This window comes from Anastrepha ludens, chromosome 4, assembly GCF_028408465.1.
Source record: "Anastrepha ludens isolate Willacy chromosome 4, idAnaLude1.1, whole genome shotgun sequence".
NCBI classification, from domain to species: Eukaryota; Metazoa; Arthropoda; class Insecta; order Diptera; family Tephritidae; genus Anastrepha; species Anastrepha ludens.
The window spans coordinates 66,996,611-67,013,801 of NC_071500.1; the positions used below are offsets into that span (position 1 = coordinate 66,996,611).

At 40.1% G+C, this 17,191-nt stretch overlaps 1 protein-coding gene across 13 annotated transcripts in view; it reads left to right on the top strand.

Moving 5' to 3' along the window:
• Positions 1 to 17,191, top strand: part of LOC128859650 (muscle M-line assembly protein unc-89) — a 237,055-nt gene that overhangs the window by 105,041 nt on the left and 114,823 nt on the right. For 8 of the 13 annotated variants that reach the window (XM_054096625.1, XM_054096630.1, XM_054096633.1 and 5 more), the window contains 2 exons: positions 7,601 to 7,723; positions 7,818 to 9,530. In XM_054096625.1, the coding sequence (XP_053952600.1) occupies positions 7,601 to 7,723; positions 7,818 to 9,530 (1,836 nt within the window). The remainder of the gene's footprint in view (positions 1 to 7,600; positions 7,724 to 7,817; positions 9,531 to 17,191) is intronic. The other 5 variants (XM_054096637.1, XM_054096636.1, XM_054096627.1 and 2 more) reach the window with 1 other exon arrangement.

Sequence of the window (17,191 nt, forward strand, 5' to 3'; positions counted from 1 at the left end):
CGCTTCTTCGGATGTTGTCATCGTCGTCCAAGCTTCTGCGCCATACGTTAGGACGGGCATGATGAGAGTCTTGTAGAGTGTTAGTTTTGTTCGTCGAGAAAGGACTTTACTGCTCAGTTGCTTACTTAGTCCAAAGTAGCACTTGTTGGCACGAGAGATTCTACGTTGGATTTCAAGGCTGACATTGTTATCGGTGTTAATGCTGGTTCCTAAATAGACGAAGTCTTTTACAACCTCGAAATTATAACTGTCCACAGTGACGTGGGTGCCGATACGCGAGTGCGCCGACTGTTTGTTTGAAGACAGGAGGTACTTCGTTTTGTCCTCGTTCACCACCAGACCCATTCGCTTTGCCTCTTTATCCAGTTTGGAGAAGGCAGAACTAACAGCGCGGTTGTTAAGGCCGATGATGTCAATATCATCGGCATACGCCAGCAATTGTACGCTCTTATAAAAAATTGTGCCTGAGCGACTAAGTTCTGCGGCTCGTACGATGCTCTCCAACATCAGGTTAAAGAAGTCACACGACAGCGAGTCACCCTGTCTGAAATCTCGTTTGGTATCAAACGGCTCGGAGAGGTCCTTCCCAATTCTGACGGCGCTGCTGGTTTTGAGCAACGTCATCTTACATAGCCGTATTAGTTTTGCGAGGATACCAAATTCAGACATCGCGGCATACAGGTAACTCCTTTTCGTACTGTCGAATGCAGCTTTGAAGTCAACGATAAGATGGTGTGTGTCGATTCTCCTTTCATGGGTCTTTTCCAAGATTTGGCGTATTATGAATATTTGGTCGATGGTAGACTTTCCAGGTCTGAAGCCACACTGATAAGGTCCAATCAGTTGGTTGACGATGGGCTTCAGCCTTTCACACAATACGCTCGCTAGAACCTTATAGGCGATATTTAGAAGTCTAATCCCGAGGTAATTGGCACAAATTGCAGGATCGCCCTTCTTATGGATTGGACAGAGCACACTTAAATTCCAATCGGCAGGCATGCTTTCATCCGACCATATTTTGCATGGGAGCTGATGCATGCACCTTACCGGCTCCTCGCCGCCATGTTTGAATAGCTCAGCCGGCAGTCCGTCGGCGCCCGCGGCTTTGTTGTTCTTTAGCCGCATGATCGCTATTCTCACCTCGTCATGATCGGGTAGCGGAACGACAATTCCGTCGTCAACGATTGGGGTATCGGGATCTTCACTTTCTCGGTGACATGCGCAGCTGTCACTGTTTAAAAGGTTCGAGAAGTGTTCCCTCCATAATTTAAGATTGCTCTGTACGTCAGTCACCAGTTCGCCGTCTTTGTTCTTACAGGAAAACGCCCCGGTCTTAAAACCTTCTGTAAGCCGCCGAACTTTCTGGTAGAATTTTCGGGTGTGGTTCCTGTTGGCCAGCATCTCAAGCTCTTCGCACTCACGTATTTCGGCCTCTCGTTTCTTCTTTCGGATAATATTATACGTCTCTCTTCCTTTTTCAACTCTCTGTAGCGATCCCACATGGCTCGCGTTACGCCCGATCGCAGCGTGGCTCTATAGGCGGCATCCTTTCTTTCTGCGGCAGCATGACATTCCTCGTCGTATCAATTGTTTTTTCAGGCTCGCCGGAATCCGATTTCTTCTTCGGCGGCGGTACGAAGAGAACGAGAAATGTTGCTCCATTGCTCGCGCATGCCGATTTGTTGGGCAGTGCTTTCGGAGAGCAGGAGTGAGAGTCGAGTGGCGAATCTTCTGGCTGTCTGTTGTGATTGCAGCTTTTCGATGTCGAACATTCTTTGCGTAGGTAGATGCACGTTTTTTGCTGCACAGAGGCGTGTGCGCAGTTTGGCTGCAACAAGGTAGATATCCGAGTCGATGTTGGGTCCTCGGATCGTACGTACATCTAATACACTAGAAGCGTGTCTTCCATCTATCACAACATGATCGATCTGGTTTCGTGTTTTTCGATCAGGAGACAGCCAGGTGGCTTGGTGAATCTTCTTATGCTGGAATCTGGTGCTGCAGACTACCATGTTTCGGGCTCCTGCGAAGTCGATCAGCCTCTGTCCGTTACCGGATGTTTCGTTGTGCAGGCTGAATTTTCCGACTGTGGGACCAAAAATTCCCTCCTTGCCCACCCTGGCGTTGAAGTCGCCAAGCACGATTTTTATGTCGTGGCGGGGGCAGCGCTCATAGGAGCGTTCCAGGCGCTCATAGAAAGAATCTTTGGTCGCATCGTCCTTCTCTTCCATCGGGGCGTGGGCGCAAATTAGCGATATGTTGAAAAAACGGGCTTTGATGCGGATTGTTGCGAGACGCTCGTCCACCGGATTGAACGACAGTACTTGGCGACGAAGTCTCTCTCCCACAACAAATCCGACACTGAATTTGCGCTCCTTTACATGGCAGCTGTAGTAGACGTCGCAAGGTCCTATGGTTTTCTTGCCTTGCCCCGTCCATCGCATCTCTTGGATGGCAGTGATGTCAGCCTTTACTCTCACGAGGACATCAACCAGTCGGGCAGAGGCACCTTCCCCATTAAGGGACCGGACATTCCAGGTGCATGCCCTCAAATCATAATCCTTAGGGGTTTGTCATCAGTATAGGGAGGTCTCATCCGAGGCTTTTTTAAACTTTTCATTGAGGGCGATTTTTAAGTGGCGGGTCCCAAACCCAACGCACAACCAGTTATCCTGGAATGTTTCGCCTTCTCACGTTAGCTCACTCCCGAACGGATGTTCGGAAGCTACCCAGAGGATACGTGGGCTAATCCCGGCCGATGTGAGCTGCTTGAACCATATGCAGAAGAATCGTCCTGGCCATTCTCAATTGAATGGCGATTAGTAACTTTCCCCACTTGCGTAGACTTCTACACATGGAACCATCCTGAGTCATATCAAAGTCATATGCTCGCTATAAATATGGAAAGTCATTAGCAAGAACAATACGACTTTTGATTAAAACAAATCTTCAGAAGTGAAAAAATTCTGTGCAAATTTTGACCGTCAGTCAACTTGTGCAACGTAAACTTTGTGCACACTCTTCGATAGTTCGTAGATTCGACTTACGACCCACAAATTGATCATTTTGCTCAGCTGAATTCCAAAACCATGAAATTCAATAAAGATTTTAAATGAGCTAACTATGCATAAGAGAGTCAAACTGCAACCTATAAACCCATATAAAAGGCATTGGATCCACTAGAGTTTTCATGTGGCAAGTGGCGTGAAAAGAAAACCGAATGAAAGAGCCAAAAACATTATAACTCATTCTTCCTTGATTATTTCGAGCATAATGTCGTTAGAGTCGGCGACGATCAACGCTTGCGGTTGATCCGCATGTGACTTCTAAACGTTTTTATGCAGCGTAAGCTAATTATAAACTTTGCCGCAGAATAAATAGTTGTCACCATAACAAAGTTTTATCTAGTTTTCGAATGACAGCTTTTCTTTAGAGGCACATTTGTGTTTCGATGACACACACATACTGTGTTTTCAGGTTTATCCAACTTCAAGTTTATCCATAGAAATGTCGTGCAATTTTGCGAGCACATCAGAGAGGGATCTTGCTTTCTGTCGTATGTAATAAAATTATTTCTTTCTGAAAGTCTTGCATACCAGCTTTTAAAAGCTTATTGTTTTTCTCGCGAAGCAGTCACGTAAGCTAACACTTTTAAATGACCTATATGAATACACTTTAAATTCAAAAATCTCTGGAAGGACTTCTTTGTTACTAAACAAAATATTGAAAATATTTAATCTCATCGCACTTCTTTTTTCCACCTCTTATATACACCTCCTTTGACCAAGGAAATCCTCAACGACCGGCAGCATAATTTTCTTCTTGAGTCCTCTGTTAAAAAATGTAATTAATGCCGATCTCATACAATCAGGCCCGACGAGAGGGGGGGGGGGGGGGGGGGGGAGGTCCGGGTACTTTTTCCCCCGGGCCCGGAGTTTTCAGAGGGGCCCGGACTCGAGATTATACGTATTTATATGAATTAGACATCATTGGATGTCTAGGGCCCTGCATTTGCAATTTTCCCCCGGGGCCCGGATATGCTCTCTACGGCCCTGCATAGAATTAACGTAGTTCATATTTACATAAGTCACGAGACTACTTAAACCCTTTCTCAATATTAGCTAGTCGAGAATAGCTTTCAAATTTCAATGATATCCTTCCGAATGGTAATACGGCTCGAATTAAGCAATGAATGCACTGTGCATTATTAAAGCATGCCGCAATAGAGGAAAGCAACAATCAGTATTCTTGAATTAAAATTCTATTGGAAAATCAATAAAATATAATACTTAAGCCTCGTGGTAGAAATAAAAGAAATGTCAAAAGAAAATCGGTAGCAAATTGTCAGCGAAAATATTACAAATCCAAAGACCAGTAGCCAAGTGAACATTATTTCAGCTACTTACGACGCAGCAGACCACCTCCTGCAAAACTGCCACCATAAATGCCAAGACAGCTGCATAACTCTGTGCCAAGTAGTTTGCCTCAAATGTCGCGCGGTGGCAGTGAACACTTCGACTTGGCCAACTACTGAACTTGTGAAGTACCGCTTTGCCTTCAATTTTCAACTTCTCCCATCCAGTCATTCCGCGTCATTGGTGTTTTGTTCACTCAGCCATTTGTTTGGCCACTTTGCCATTTCTAGTATACCATAGTTGCTTGGAAGTTACATATCTCGTGAGCGTCGATCTCACTCATTTAACTTGTACTCGTATTATACAGATTTGCTGTTGCGCGTCACATCTCTACACACACACATATATACATATGGAAGTTTATACGTTTTCCTTGTTGTCAGCAATGAAGGTCATTGTTGCCCAATTATGGCGTGTTCGCATCCGTTACTTTGTTTATGATTCGTCGTAGTGCATTCCTATTTTCTTAGACATTTGGCCAGTTTGTTATGAAGTGCTGTTGTGCTGTGCCATGCTGCTTCAGCTGTTCGAAATCAAGCGTAGAGTTTGCAGAGAGAGGTGTGAGTGTGTGTGTGTATGAAGATGCTGTAAGAATTTATGGCAACTTTTGGCGGCAACGATTAGTAGTGAACTATTGTTACAATTTCGGTGCCAAAAGTTGTGAAAAATAAAATGAAAGTAAATTAGTTAAGATGCATTTACGAAGAGTCTAATAAATCAGTATCGTAAAAGCTATGTATGTATTTAAATAAATAGCACAAGGCTCTAGGTTAGCCACAGGAAGGTTGAAAGGTATTGAAAGTGACACTTATTAACCAGAGGAGGAGTTCCTATTTAGACCCCATTTTAATATTTCGTCTTTCATTGGCGCACACAAATGATTGTATTCCGATCTGTCAATTCATCTTTGTTTTCGAACCACTTCAAGTTGACGTGTTTCAGTGAAATTTTGAGCATGGCACACCGGCAGCAAGTACACGTTTTAAAACCTGCCGCGGATAAGTAGCGGATGCCACTCAACAGGCAATAGAGCGATTCCATACGAAGTGAACCAAGTATCTTGGACATTGTCGTCAGTTCTTTTAAGAAGTGGCTTAATTGTAAGCTTTAGTGTAATGAGAAGTGAACTGAAAACATTTTAAAAACATTAGATAATTCTAAGATTTTCAATGCTGAAAATTAGGGTATAGAGTATTTTGGGGTGAAATACATATCTTCGGTTCTTTGTAACATTTTTACAATTTTTTTATTGTATTTTAATTTTTAAGTATAAAAAATACTTAAAAAATATATATTTGAGAAAATATTTCGTATTTTTTTCGAAATTTTGCAAATCGATTGAAGAATCGCTACCTGCATTAGTAAGCGAATAAACGGTATTTTTCGCTGAATCACTGTATGTATTTGAATACAACTTCTTGTGGAGGATAGAGCGTCAACAATTCCAGATCGCCAATTAGTACGGTTTTGCGCTATAACCCTCAGTCCGTTCCATGATAAGCCAAGAGTTGCCAGCTCGGATTCGGTTGATCTTCGCCAGGTTGTACGAGGTCTTCCAACTGAACGTTCTGCTTGTGGAAACGTATTCCACTTTAACGCATGTTTAGCCACGTTGTTGTCGTTTCTTCGACCAATCCATTGCCCTTTCCTTCTCCGCACTTCACAGACAATCTCGACCTGATTGGTAATCCTATATTATATAACTCGGAGTTGCTTATTTTTTCGGGCCGTGAAGATTCGTAGTATGCGTTGAAGGCAGCGGTTCATGAAAATTTGAAGGGGTTTTGTGATTGCCACTGTAACCTGCCAAGTAGTGCACCCCTACAGCAACACAGATTTAACGCATGCATTCAATATTTTCAGTTTGTTACCGACGCTTACGTTGTTGTGCTGTCATAGAGGCGCGAGAGTAACAAATGCAGACTTCGCTTTGTATACTCTTTGTTCAACATCTATATCAGTGCCTCCACTTGCGTCCATAATACTCTCGACGCTTCAAAACTTGTTCACGCTCTCGAGGTGCTGCCCATCGACGTACAATGACGTGGTCATAGCCTTAAGATCAGCAAGTTTGGGTGACAGTAAGCAGATCTTATCGGCATATGCCAGGTATCTCAATGACAAGCCTTCGAGTTTATTTCTGCCTTGCCCATTTCTGCCTGGCCCATTTTCCATTTATAGCAAACATCAAGATGCTCACCACAAATTGGAGGAGAAGCTCGGCCAAATTTGTAACAATTCCACATCTATGGTATGTTTAAGTACATTAGGGGGCTCTCCCAAAAACGGAGCGGTGTTTCCAGCGGAATTATAAATTTTATTATGTTTTAAGAATTGTACCAAATATTTCCGGAAAATATTAAGATCTACCTGGGTTGGAACGTTTTGAATATACCTGCATAATAATTCAGTTATTAAAACTATATATTTAAAAAAAATCACCTGAGATGAGAGAAGTGCTTAATCTTATAATGCCCGCATAAAATGTTTTAAAACTGTATCAAGCGAATCAAAATAACGAGATTTTTGAGCCAATTCCAAATTAGCCCACCTCACGTAAATATTCACCTTTTTCCGAAATATTTTGGCGGAAGTCTTTAAATATAATAAATTTATAATTCCGATGAGAAAATTGTGCCGATATTTTGGTATGAGAAATGATGTGCCGTGTTAAGCTGTTAAAGTTAGTTTTGAAAAATTTCCTTGTAAGATAAATTCTACGATGTATATAACAAACCAAGTCGCTGTGTTGAATTGAGAGTGTCGATTTTACGTGCATATAATATTTTCAAATATTTAGTAGCTTTAATAAAATAATAATCTTGAAACATTTTTATCTCACGAACTTGAACTGTTTATCAATCTCTAAACCAGACGGACATCTGAAATATGTGAGACTCCCTACTTTATTTGCCCTTATTATCAGCTTTATTAAACACCTCCGACTTGAAGCTATCTGGGTTATTACTTACGGCTATCATTTACGTTTTTATAAGCAATTCCATACTTTGATATTTTCCACTTTCAATTTTTTTTTTTGCCCCCAAAAATTTCCACTTCCTTTTATTCCGCAGTGAAACACAATGAATCTCCAGTCCTATCCCGTCCTCGAACTTTTGCGCTAAAAAAATTGAAATCAAAAAGTACTCATAACCATAAAAACTTACACAATATTTTTTTTACAGAGTCCGGAAAAATTATATATTAAGGTAGTTGAATTAGAGCCAAAGATCACAACACTAGGCACGAACCTTGATGAGTCCATACGCTTGCAGAGGGACCACGATGAGACTCTTAGGAATATACAGGTTAGTTAAAACCACAATGAAATGTGGCGAACAAAATATAAAAATGAACAAGTACTTTTATCGATTTCTATCACTCTCCCTTTCTTCTTTATAGAATCTGCCCGGCCCGATGGACGAATTTGTGCAAAAGGCTGACAAACTGCTCACCAGCAAGCGTATCAGTTCCGAGCTAGTCAATGCCATGGCCGATACGCTGAACATTATTTGGCAAGATATTTTGCACCTGTTGCAAGACCGTCAACACATACTTCATCTCGCCACACAATTTCACGAAAAAATGGTGCAGTGTCAGCGGCGCATGGATCAGTTGGAAGTGGCCTGTATCGACACAATGCTGCCCATAGAAGTGGCGGCCGTGCAAGAGTTCCTCAACAAATTTAAGCAGTTGCGTATCGACATGCTCACCGCGGTTATGGCAGCGCTCAAAGATGGCAACGAACTACTGTCACAGCTAAAGGAACTTGTCAATCTGGAAACGTTAGATACGCGGCCAGAGCATATCAAGCGAGACGCCACACGCGCCGTTCATCAAGTACAGCATTGGCTGGAGGCGTTGCACGATCGCCGTAATGCGCTGGAGAGCGCGTGGCAAACGCGCAAAACGCAATTGGAACACTGTCTCACATTAGCGTTGCTCGGCCGTGAACTGGACGAAGTGGAGACCGCATTACGACAGCAGCGCAACGAAATCGATAGCCTCTTCAGTCTGGGCGAGTGCGAACATACGGCAAATAATGCACTGCAAAACTATCGTGAATGGAAGCAGCATGCCTTGCAGCTACGTGATCGTGCACTCAAGATCACACGCGCCAAAGAGAAGCTGCAGGCATCGGGCACCTTTACTGGTGATGAGGCATGCGCACGCGCCTATAATGTGCTGAGTGCGTGCACGGAACACTTAGACCTCGTCGATCAACGTGAACATTGGCTGCAGCAGTCACGTGATTTCTTCGCCAAAGCCGAGAATACACTTAGCGTGCTCGAGAAACTTGAAGTAGAACTGACGAACGTGCGATTGCCTCCTAATTCGCCGGAGAGTTTTGCAATGTACTCGAAGGTGGCGCGTGATGTGCGCAGCTTTACCGAAGAACCGCTACGCTTGGGCTATAGTATATTGGATGAGGTGGGCCGTACGCAGCCCGAAACTCAGGGCGTAAAACGTGTGCTCGATGAGATCGAGAATCGTAAAACGTACATCGAAAGCGTATGTTCGACAAGCAACCAAGATCACCAACGCGTGCAGAAAGCACTTTCGGACTTTCTCGCACAGTACAATGATTTACTCAATTGGTTAATGACGTCTGGCCAATTGTATTTGAAACAGCATGTGGACATGGGCAGCACATTACAACAGTGCAAACAGTTTTTACTACAACATCATGAGCTTATGCAGGATCTGGAGGTAAGTCTAAGTATTCATATCCATGAAAAACTAAGATTAAAAATCGAATATCTCATTTTCCAGATAAAAGGGGAGCTTATAAATCTACTACTCGAGTCGATTAAGGCACATTTGGAGTCGTTGAGTCCACAACAACGTTACGATGTGGACTCAAAGGCTGAATCGCTTCACAAGCACTGGATCGAGCTTAAAGATTTAGTGCTGAAACGCGTTGATTATGTTTCGTTGCTTATCGAATTCTTTGAGAAAGCAAATGAGTTAGCTAGTCAGCTGGATAACTTGGATAAGCAGCTAAAACAAACACCAGATGAGCAGAAACTACAGTTTCTGCAAGAGAATTGGAAGCATATACGTGCCGACTATGCAGATCTTAAAAGTTTGGGAACGCGATTTATCACCTTGAAAGTGTGTAGATTTGTTTTTCTCTATATTTTATTAATTAGGTGGTGTATTTATTTAGGTGTTATATATTTGCCCAAAGGCAAAAATAATATTAGTAATTCTCCGGTCTGCAATTATTTATTTACATAATTATTTGCATGCATAAATTAAGTTTTTTTGTGTTTTGTTAGAGCCTCAATTTACAAAGTGTTTGCAACTAACCACCTTCACATACATTCAGATATCAGCATTGTAAGACTTTTACTAATATATTTTAACCCCATGCAAATTATATTAAGCCTTAGCAACAAAATTCCAACCGCGAAGCAGGGAGGTCGGATGAGAAATATTCATACTTAGTGACACATCTTTAGAAATATATTTACAACAATATTGAAAATTACCGGCAACAGATTATTTTCTACTTCTGGGTTAAATTTCCGAAAATAATAATGCCTTAAGATCCTAATGTTGAGATGCCCTCAACTTAGATACGAAGCAACATATAGACATTACAGTGCTTCAAAGCAGAGAATACTTTATTTAAAAAAAAGGATTTTGTGGTAAAGACACTGAAGTAACCGAGAAACCGAAATATTTATCTGACGGTTTAAAGCCCATAATCTACTCTTAATCGTTCGGCAAAGCTTTAGCTAGGATTTGAAAAAGTGCCGACATATTAGCAGTAGCACTAAAAATATATATCTTGAAGATGATCTTCGTCATATCGACATAGTCCTTTCAATTTTTAATTTTTTGTATGAAAATGTAGCGTACATGTTTCCCACACTACTTTTAATAATAATGCACCTTAACAAGAATTGAAGGATAGTTCTATCTAAAAAGGGAACGGAGAGAAAAATGGAAAAAGAGAAACTGTGCTCGTCGAATCAAGGAAACTTCCCGTTAAGGATTTACTTTCAAAATAACTCAGCTGCAGCTTCAAATTTTTACTCGTACTGTGGCTTTAGTTGCGGAAGAACAACAACACAGCGAAGCTATCATATTTCATGAGGTTGCCACTGTCGCTAATCAAGAGCTGTTAGCGATTGCCAATAACTTATTAACATTTACTATCGTTATCTGAAGAATTTCGCATAATATTATATTTGAGGAAATAAAATAAGGTTGAATATTAAAACAATTAAGGAAGTACTAACTGACGGTCGCTATAGCCATGGGTTGGTGCGTGACTACCATTCGGAATTTAGAGAGAACGTAGGTTTAAATCTAGGTGAAAGTTCAAAATAAAGAAAAAACAAGTTTTTTCTAATAGCGGTCGCTCTCTGCAGGCAATGGCAGACCTCCGTGTGTTTTTCTGTCATGAACGAGATCCTCATAAAAAAATGTCTGCCGTTCGGAATCGGCTTAAAACTCTAGGTCTCTCCATTTTAGAATAACATTAAGACGAACGCCGCAAATTGGAGGAAGAGCTTGGCCAAACGCCCAAAAAAGCGTGTACGCGCAAATTATATATTTATATAGTTATAAGGCAGTATTAAATTCGGTACGGACCGAACTTTATACACCCGCGCCCGTTTTGGAATAATTTTATTTGAGCTTCCTGTGTGCTTTTGGAATCAAACAAATTCATAGACAATGAGACGGAATGTCCTATAATCTTCCACAGAATATATCTTTCAAACACACCAAGGGGCGCCTCATCGGATATTGTCGTCGTCCAAGCTTCAGCGCTATTCAATAGGATGGAGATGATAAGATACTTATTATTTTAATGTCTAATTATCCACTGCGACCTGAAAAGATATTTCTACCAAGAGGTTTGGATCTATAATCCCGCTTCCTAGGTAATTTAGTCTGCACCGTGCCACTGCTCGGCAATCGCATAGAATATGTTCTATTGTTGCTTGTGCCTCTTTACAGAGTGTACAAGAATCATTTTCTACCCCTCCAATTTTTGATAATTAATTTAACACTGGCCTGTTAACAGTTTAGTGTAAAGTTTTATGTCATTTCTGCTGAGGTTTTACTTTTATACATCGATGAGTCTGTTTGATTGCCGCATGCTCGTTTGGGCTCTAAGCATTCGATTAAGTCTCGTTGTTCCCGCTCACGTAGAAAAGCACCTTTGAAGCTATTGTTTACCTCACAAAAAGTTTCAGGACCAATGCGATACTCACGTCAGAGTAACAAAGTTTCTTCATGCTAGAGTTTCGAGAATTTTAAAACATTACCAGACCAACCTTGATTGCATTTAGAAGTTATCTAGCGATTTTAGAGCTGCTTGACTTTCACAGAGAATGTTGGTATTGTCACCACACGTGCCTCTACGAAGACTTTCTCTGGCACATAGTTCTAAGGCATGAACATCCTCCGGAAAAATGGAAGTCGTTTTTTCCATAGCCGTTGCCTTCTCGAAATGTGGTCCGACAAGTTCAGCCCCAGCAAAGCCGTCTTCCATTTAGACCCATCCGTAAAACACGCCTGTACGCCCTGTTTTAAAGATACTCCATTACTTCTCCACGCTGAACCATCACTGATAACCACCGTGAAATTCTTGGAGCACTCTAGTTTTCTGTCCATCTTGTCATAGACCGTCAGGTGCGAAGATTTGAGGCTTAAACGCAGAATTCTTACATGACTTGTAAGATTGCTTACTTTAAGATGAATGCCGACCATTTGGCTACAAGGTGGAGTGCACTAAGTGCATTGACCATTCCTAAAGCAGCTGTAGGGCGAACGTAACGGGAGCAACTTGAGAGACTAATAAAGTGTTACTTTTTTTGGTCGAGATAGGACTTTGCTACTTATCTTGAATGAGTAATAATATTTGCCCCAAGTTGCTCACTGAATTATACTAATTTTTAATCGAGTTACATTGAATCGGGAATGATGAGAGGATTCTGAGCGTTTTTGGTATATATAGTAGGTATGTACATAAATATATAGTCACGTCACTGTTGACAATTATGAATTCGGAGTTGTAAGATATTTCGCTTATTTAGGAACCATCATTAACACCGATAACAATGCCAGCCTAGAAATCCAACGTAGAATCTCTCTTGCCAACAAGTGCTTCGTTGGACTAAGTAGGCTACTGAGTAGTAAAGTCCTCTCTCGACGAACAAAACAAATACTCTACAGGCCTCTCATCCTGCCCGTCTTAACGTATGGCGCAGAAGTATGGGCGATGACAACATCCGATGAAGCGACGCTTGGAGTGTTTGAGAGAAAGATTCTGCGCAAGATTTTTGTACTTTGCACGTTGCATACAAACTCTCTGGCTCTGAATGTATTCGATGCGGTACCAGCTGGTGGCAGCAGAGGAAGAGGAAGGCCTCCTCTGCGTTGGAAAGATTAGGTAGAGAAGGACTGGAATTAATTTGGAGTGGCCAACTGGCGTTGATGAACCCAAGAAAGAAACGACTGCTGCGCTTTTTAAACTCAAGAAGAAGATACATTTGTTTAAGTGCTTATGTACTTATTGAATCGAGCAGGTTTTTCTTTTCAGGTTCCAGTTGGAATTTCATCGTCTATAAATATTTTACTTGAAAATTAATTTTGAGTACTCTTTCCAAAAACAACTTCTTGTCTTATAATCAGTATATCTCGCAAACTAAATTAGTAAGCCAATTCAAATTTTGATGTTCTGTCTTTAGCATAATTATAGGCTTAGACCAGGAGAAAAAATGGTTTGAAAAAACTTGAAGTAGTCAGTAAAAATCATGAAAATATCGGGGAAATAAAATTTGTCCACTATTTTTTACTATTGTGAGTTTATAGATTCCAAACCATCATAAATATAATTTTTGTTTAACATATTTATGTATTTGTAAACTTAGGCAAGAACTAAAAAACTTAGCTAAGTTCTATTATTAAATTGACCACTTTCACTCAATTGCGAATTACCCTAATATTTAATTGTATCCGTACAAAGAATAAAAATTTGTTCTGTGTACACAGCGAAACACTTGCTACATTCTACTCATTTGCAATTAATTTCAATATGACAGGAAAATTAATTTTACTAGAGCCCATTTCTGTCATTTCAACCAAATGTAAAGTACATACACATACATCTACATACACTTAAAGACGGTACATAGCTACAAAAAACGACAACCAGGTGGTCAAATGCTCCATAATAAAATGAAGGCACTACTGCAGTTTGTGGATAAATTAGTGACTGTGTAAATATTGGTTCTGAAAGTGGGATAAATGAGGAAGGGAACTATTTCTAAAAAAAAAAAAGCAGAAAAACCAAACACGGGGACTTAAGACCAAACACAAAGAATTAAGAGCTTAGACAACAATAACACGATCTTGCAAGAGCGGGGCAGTGACCTTCTCCCGTTCTTCCCACCTGTGAAAGAAGTCATTTGAGTAAAACCCCATACATTTCCCATGTGTTCCCATTCGGCGGTACCCGGTGATGACATCCACCGCCGAACTAATGGCTGACCGGTCTGTATTGATGAAAGACCTAGTTCTGCTCATTCCTTCTAGGTCAAACTTGCCTAGTTATCTCACAAGTGAGCTACATGGTGCATCTACTGTTGGTTAACCAAGCTGATGCAGACCTTGCTTGAGAATAAAGGAAGGCCTACATATTGGGCAGAATTGGCTCATTTAAGATTAGTTCTATTCCTAGCCAATTCATCCGCGATGCAATTTGAGGAATGTCTCTGTGCCCAGGAACCCAGACAAAGTTCGTGATGAACCGCTTAGCCAGCTCATTAAGAATAGCTTTACATTCAATTGCTACATTGGAAGAGGTATTCTTGTACTGTTGAGAATTTGCGACAGCTTAACTGGTAGAGTAGATGGACTACAATGGACGAGTCTCTGGCCCACAACACAGCCTCTTTTAAACTTATTAACTCAGCTTGAAAAACGCTGTAGCACTTTTGAGTGGATGACACTCCCGACCTTTTGATTTATACTATTGTAACTTATAAGGGAAATAATAAATAAACAAATTTAATATTATTATTTATTATTAATGATTTTCCTCTTCCAAAGAATCGGAATCGTATAAAAAATCCTCCGCAATAGACCTATTGCCCATATTGGGTGAGGAGGTTAGTTCTACTAAAAGAGTCAACTCGTCTATCCGTTATTTATTTTAATTTTACTGCGACAGTTTTTAAAGTGAAAACTTCTTTAGAATCGGTGGGAGTGATTTGAGACTCGATGAAACGAAAAAGCGACACTACGAAGCGTTATATGTTGATATACGTATATGTGTGTGGCTGCGTACTGCTGAGCCACGCTAGTATAGTGAGTATTGTAGTATGTATGTATACTACACTGCCTATTACTTGCTTTGGTGTTTAGTTCAAGCGTCATACGTATGTATGTTTGTAAGTATGCTAGGACGTATGTGTGCGCGCCTGCGTATTACGGAGCCACGGTGAGCGAGGAGGCATTATGTATACCTATACTACACTACTTAGACCAAGCGTCCTACGAATGTTTGTGTGTATGTTAGTACGTCTGTGTAATATACGCGTTACGACGCTCATAATAGCAACCGCGTGTGCTGTATTGCGTCCGAATTTTTATATTCGTAAATATTTTCAGTTTCAAATATTTACCGCAATTGCAGGCGGTGATGCAATATACCACAATCAAAATGACGGTGCTCGTATTGTAACTCCACAGATAGATCTAAATGCACAGCAACTAGAATCACTGTCTGTTCAGCTCTCTAAAGTGGGAGAAATATGTGCATGCGAAACCAGATTGAGCAATGGAAAAACAGTTTTAATTGTGGCAATTTATATTTCACCGAATCAATCAATAAATAGCATCACGGAAACCATTCACGAAAATTTAATAAAGTATACACAAGAAGTATCGCAGTTACTTAGAAAAGATTACGATAAAGTTCCAAAGATTTTAAGTGGCGATTTTAACGTAAATTTTGCATTGGACACAGCGATTCCTTTAATTGACTTTCTCAATAAAACATTCAATTTAAAAATGTGTAACGATCGCACTGAATCGACAACACGATCAAAAACAACAATTGACGCGGTATTTCAAAGATATGTTGACAATATCGAAACCAAAGCATTTGTATCATATTTTAGCTATCATAAGTCACTCGTATCATTTGTTGAAATTGAAAACATTGAGGATGAATAATAATAAAATGAAGAAAATAAAATATGATCTTTATGGCAATATTATAATGAACCTATAATTATCCCGCTCCTAATGCTGCTTTCGTCTCATTCTCTCTCAGTTTGTTTTACGGAAGGTTTCACTTCTATCGCGTCTAACCGTTAGACTGGTATTTTTTTTCATATTCTTTACCCGTAGAAAGTTTAACTTCTTAAATGCATGCGCCTCGTTTTAAGTCAAGCCACCAGGTCCTGAAGAATTTCTTAAAATTTCTTTTCCTTTAAATTCTTTCTCTTTTTTTTAATCCAGTCCAAAATAGCAAGTTTTTACGGCCAGCCCTGAACCACATTTAAATCATTACAGCATGACTCAATTCGAGGTTAGCTGCAACATAAATGAATTTTTCAAAAATGAGCAAAAGATATCAATAGGTCAGCTTAATATATATATTTTGTAGATATAGATCTTTCCAGAATCTGCACGTCAGTAATAGATACAGTAAAAAAAATTATTATTTTATATTCAGTATTTGTGTATTTTGCATAGGATGAATTTTTTTTTTTATTTTACGCCAAAATTTGTACGATTCCGACCATAGTGCAGTTTAGAAACATAAGAGCATGTATGTAGGCGCATATAATGGCAGAAGCCGATGCTCTGTCGTGTCTCAAACAAATCAGCTGTAGATGGTATAAGTAATACAAGTGTAATCATTTTGCCAGGTTTTAACAGTTTGTTCTATGTATTTGAAATCAATTGATTTGTTCGTTCAGCCAGGTTTGGCATGTGCATTAAGGGTTGTCATATTAGATCCTTTACGGTGGTTTCTGGTTTCTTTTCATTTTGAATGAATGAATCAATCCAAATGAGATTTGCACTTTCTTATGACCTTTTGTGCCCTTTACTCATCAGAATATCTCATACAAACCCATTACCCTTAATAAGCCAAAGATAGAGCTAGGTTGGGCTGAGCGAAGGTGCATTCGGCCGAGATGTCTCAATCTTTATTTCGCACATTCAAAAAGAAAGTGTGTTGGATTCTCCGGCGACTGGTCACAGAGGCAACAGAAGTCAGTGCAGTGTCTCTCGTGTGAATGCCGGTTAGCATTCTCAGTTTATCCTTAGTGATTTCGGTTACGCAGGCATCACTATCAATTTTTTATCAGGTCATATTACTGATATGAAATTAAGTATTTTTTGCCCGTTAATGTATTAGTCCTTCGACAGCTAAGGGGACATATGTAGCACAAATAAAGGTTTTCTGCAAAATTTTTGAAACCGATTTTTTTCAAAAAGTTGTCGTTCAGTAGATAATTAAAGTGATTTTCACAAGGTGTCATTTTTAAGAGTCCAAATAAGTAAACTTTGAAATGCGTCTGTATTCGTTGGAGCTACATACAAAATTTGTGGAAAAGTCGCCAACAACCTTCGTCTTTTCAACAAAACAAAAAACCAAAAGAAGTTAGCACACTTAGAACATCCCTGAGGCCCCCAATCTAAAGAGGAATACATTTATGTTCCATTGAGCGCCCATGGCTTATTAATTATTTATTAAAATTTTGAAAAGGAGTTAATTTACTATGAAAAAAATAGAT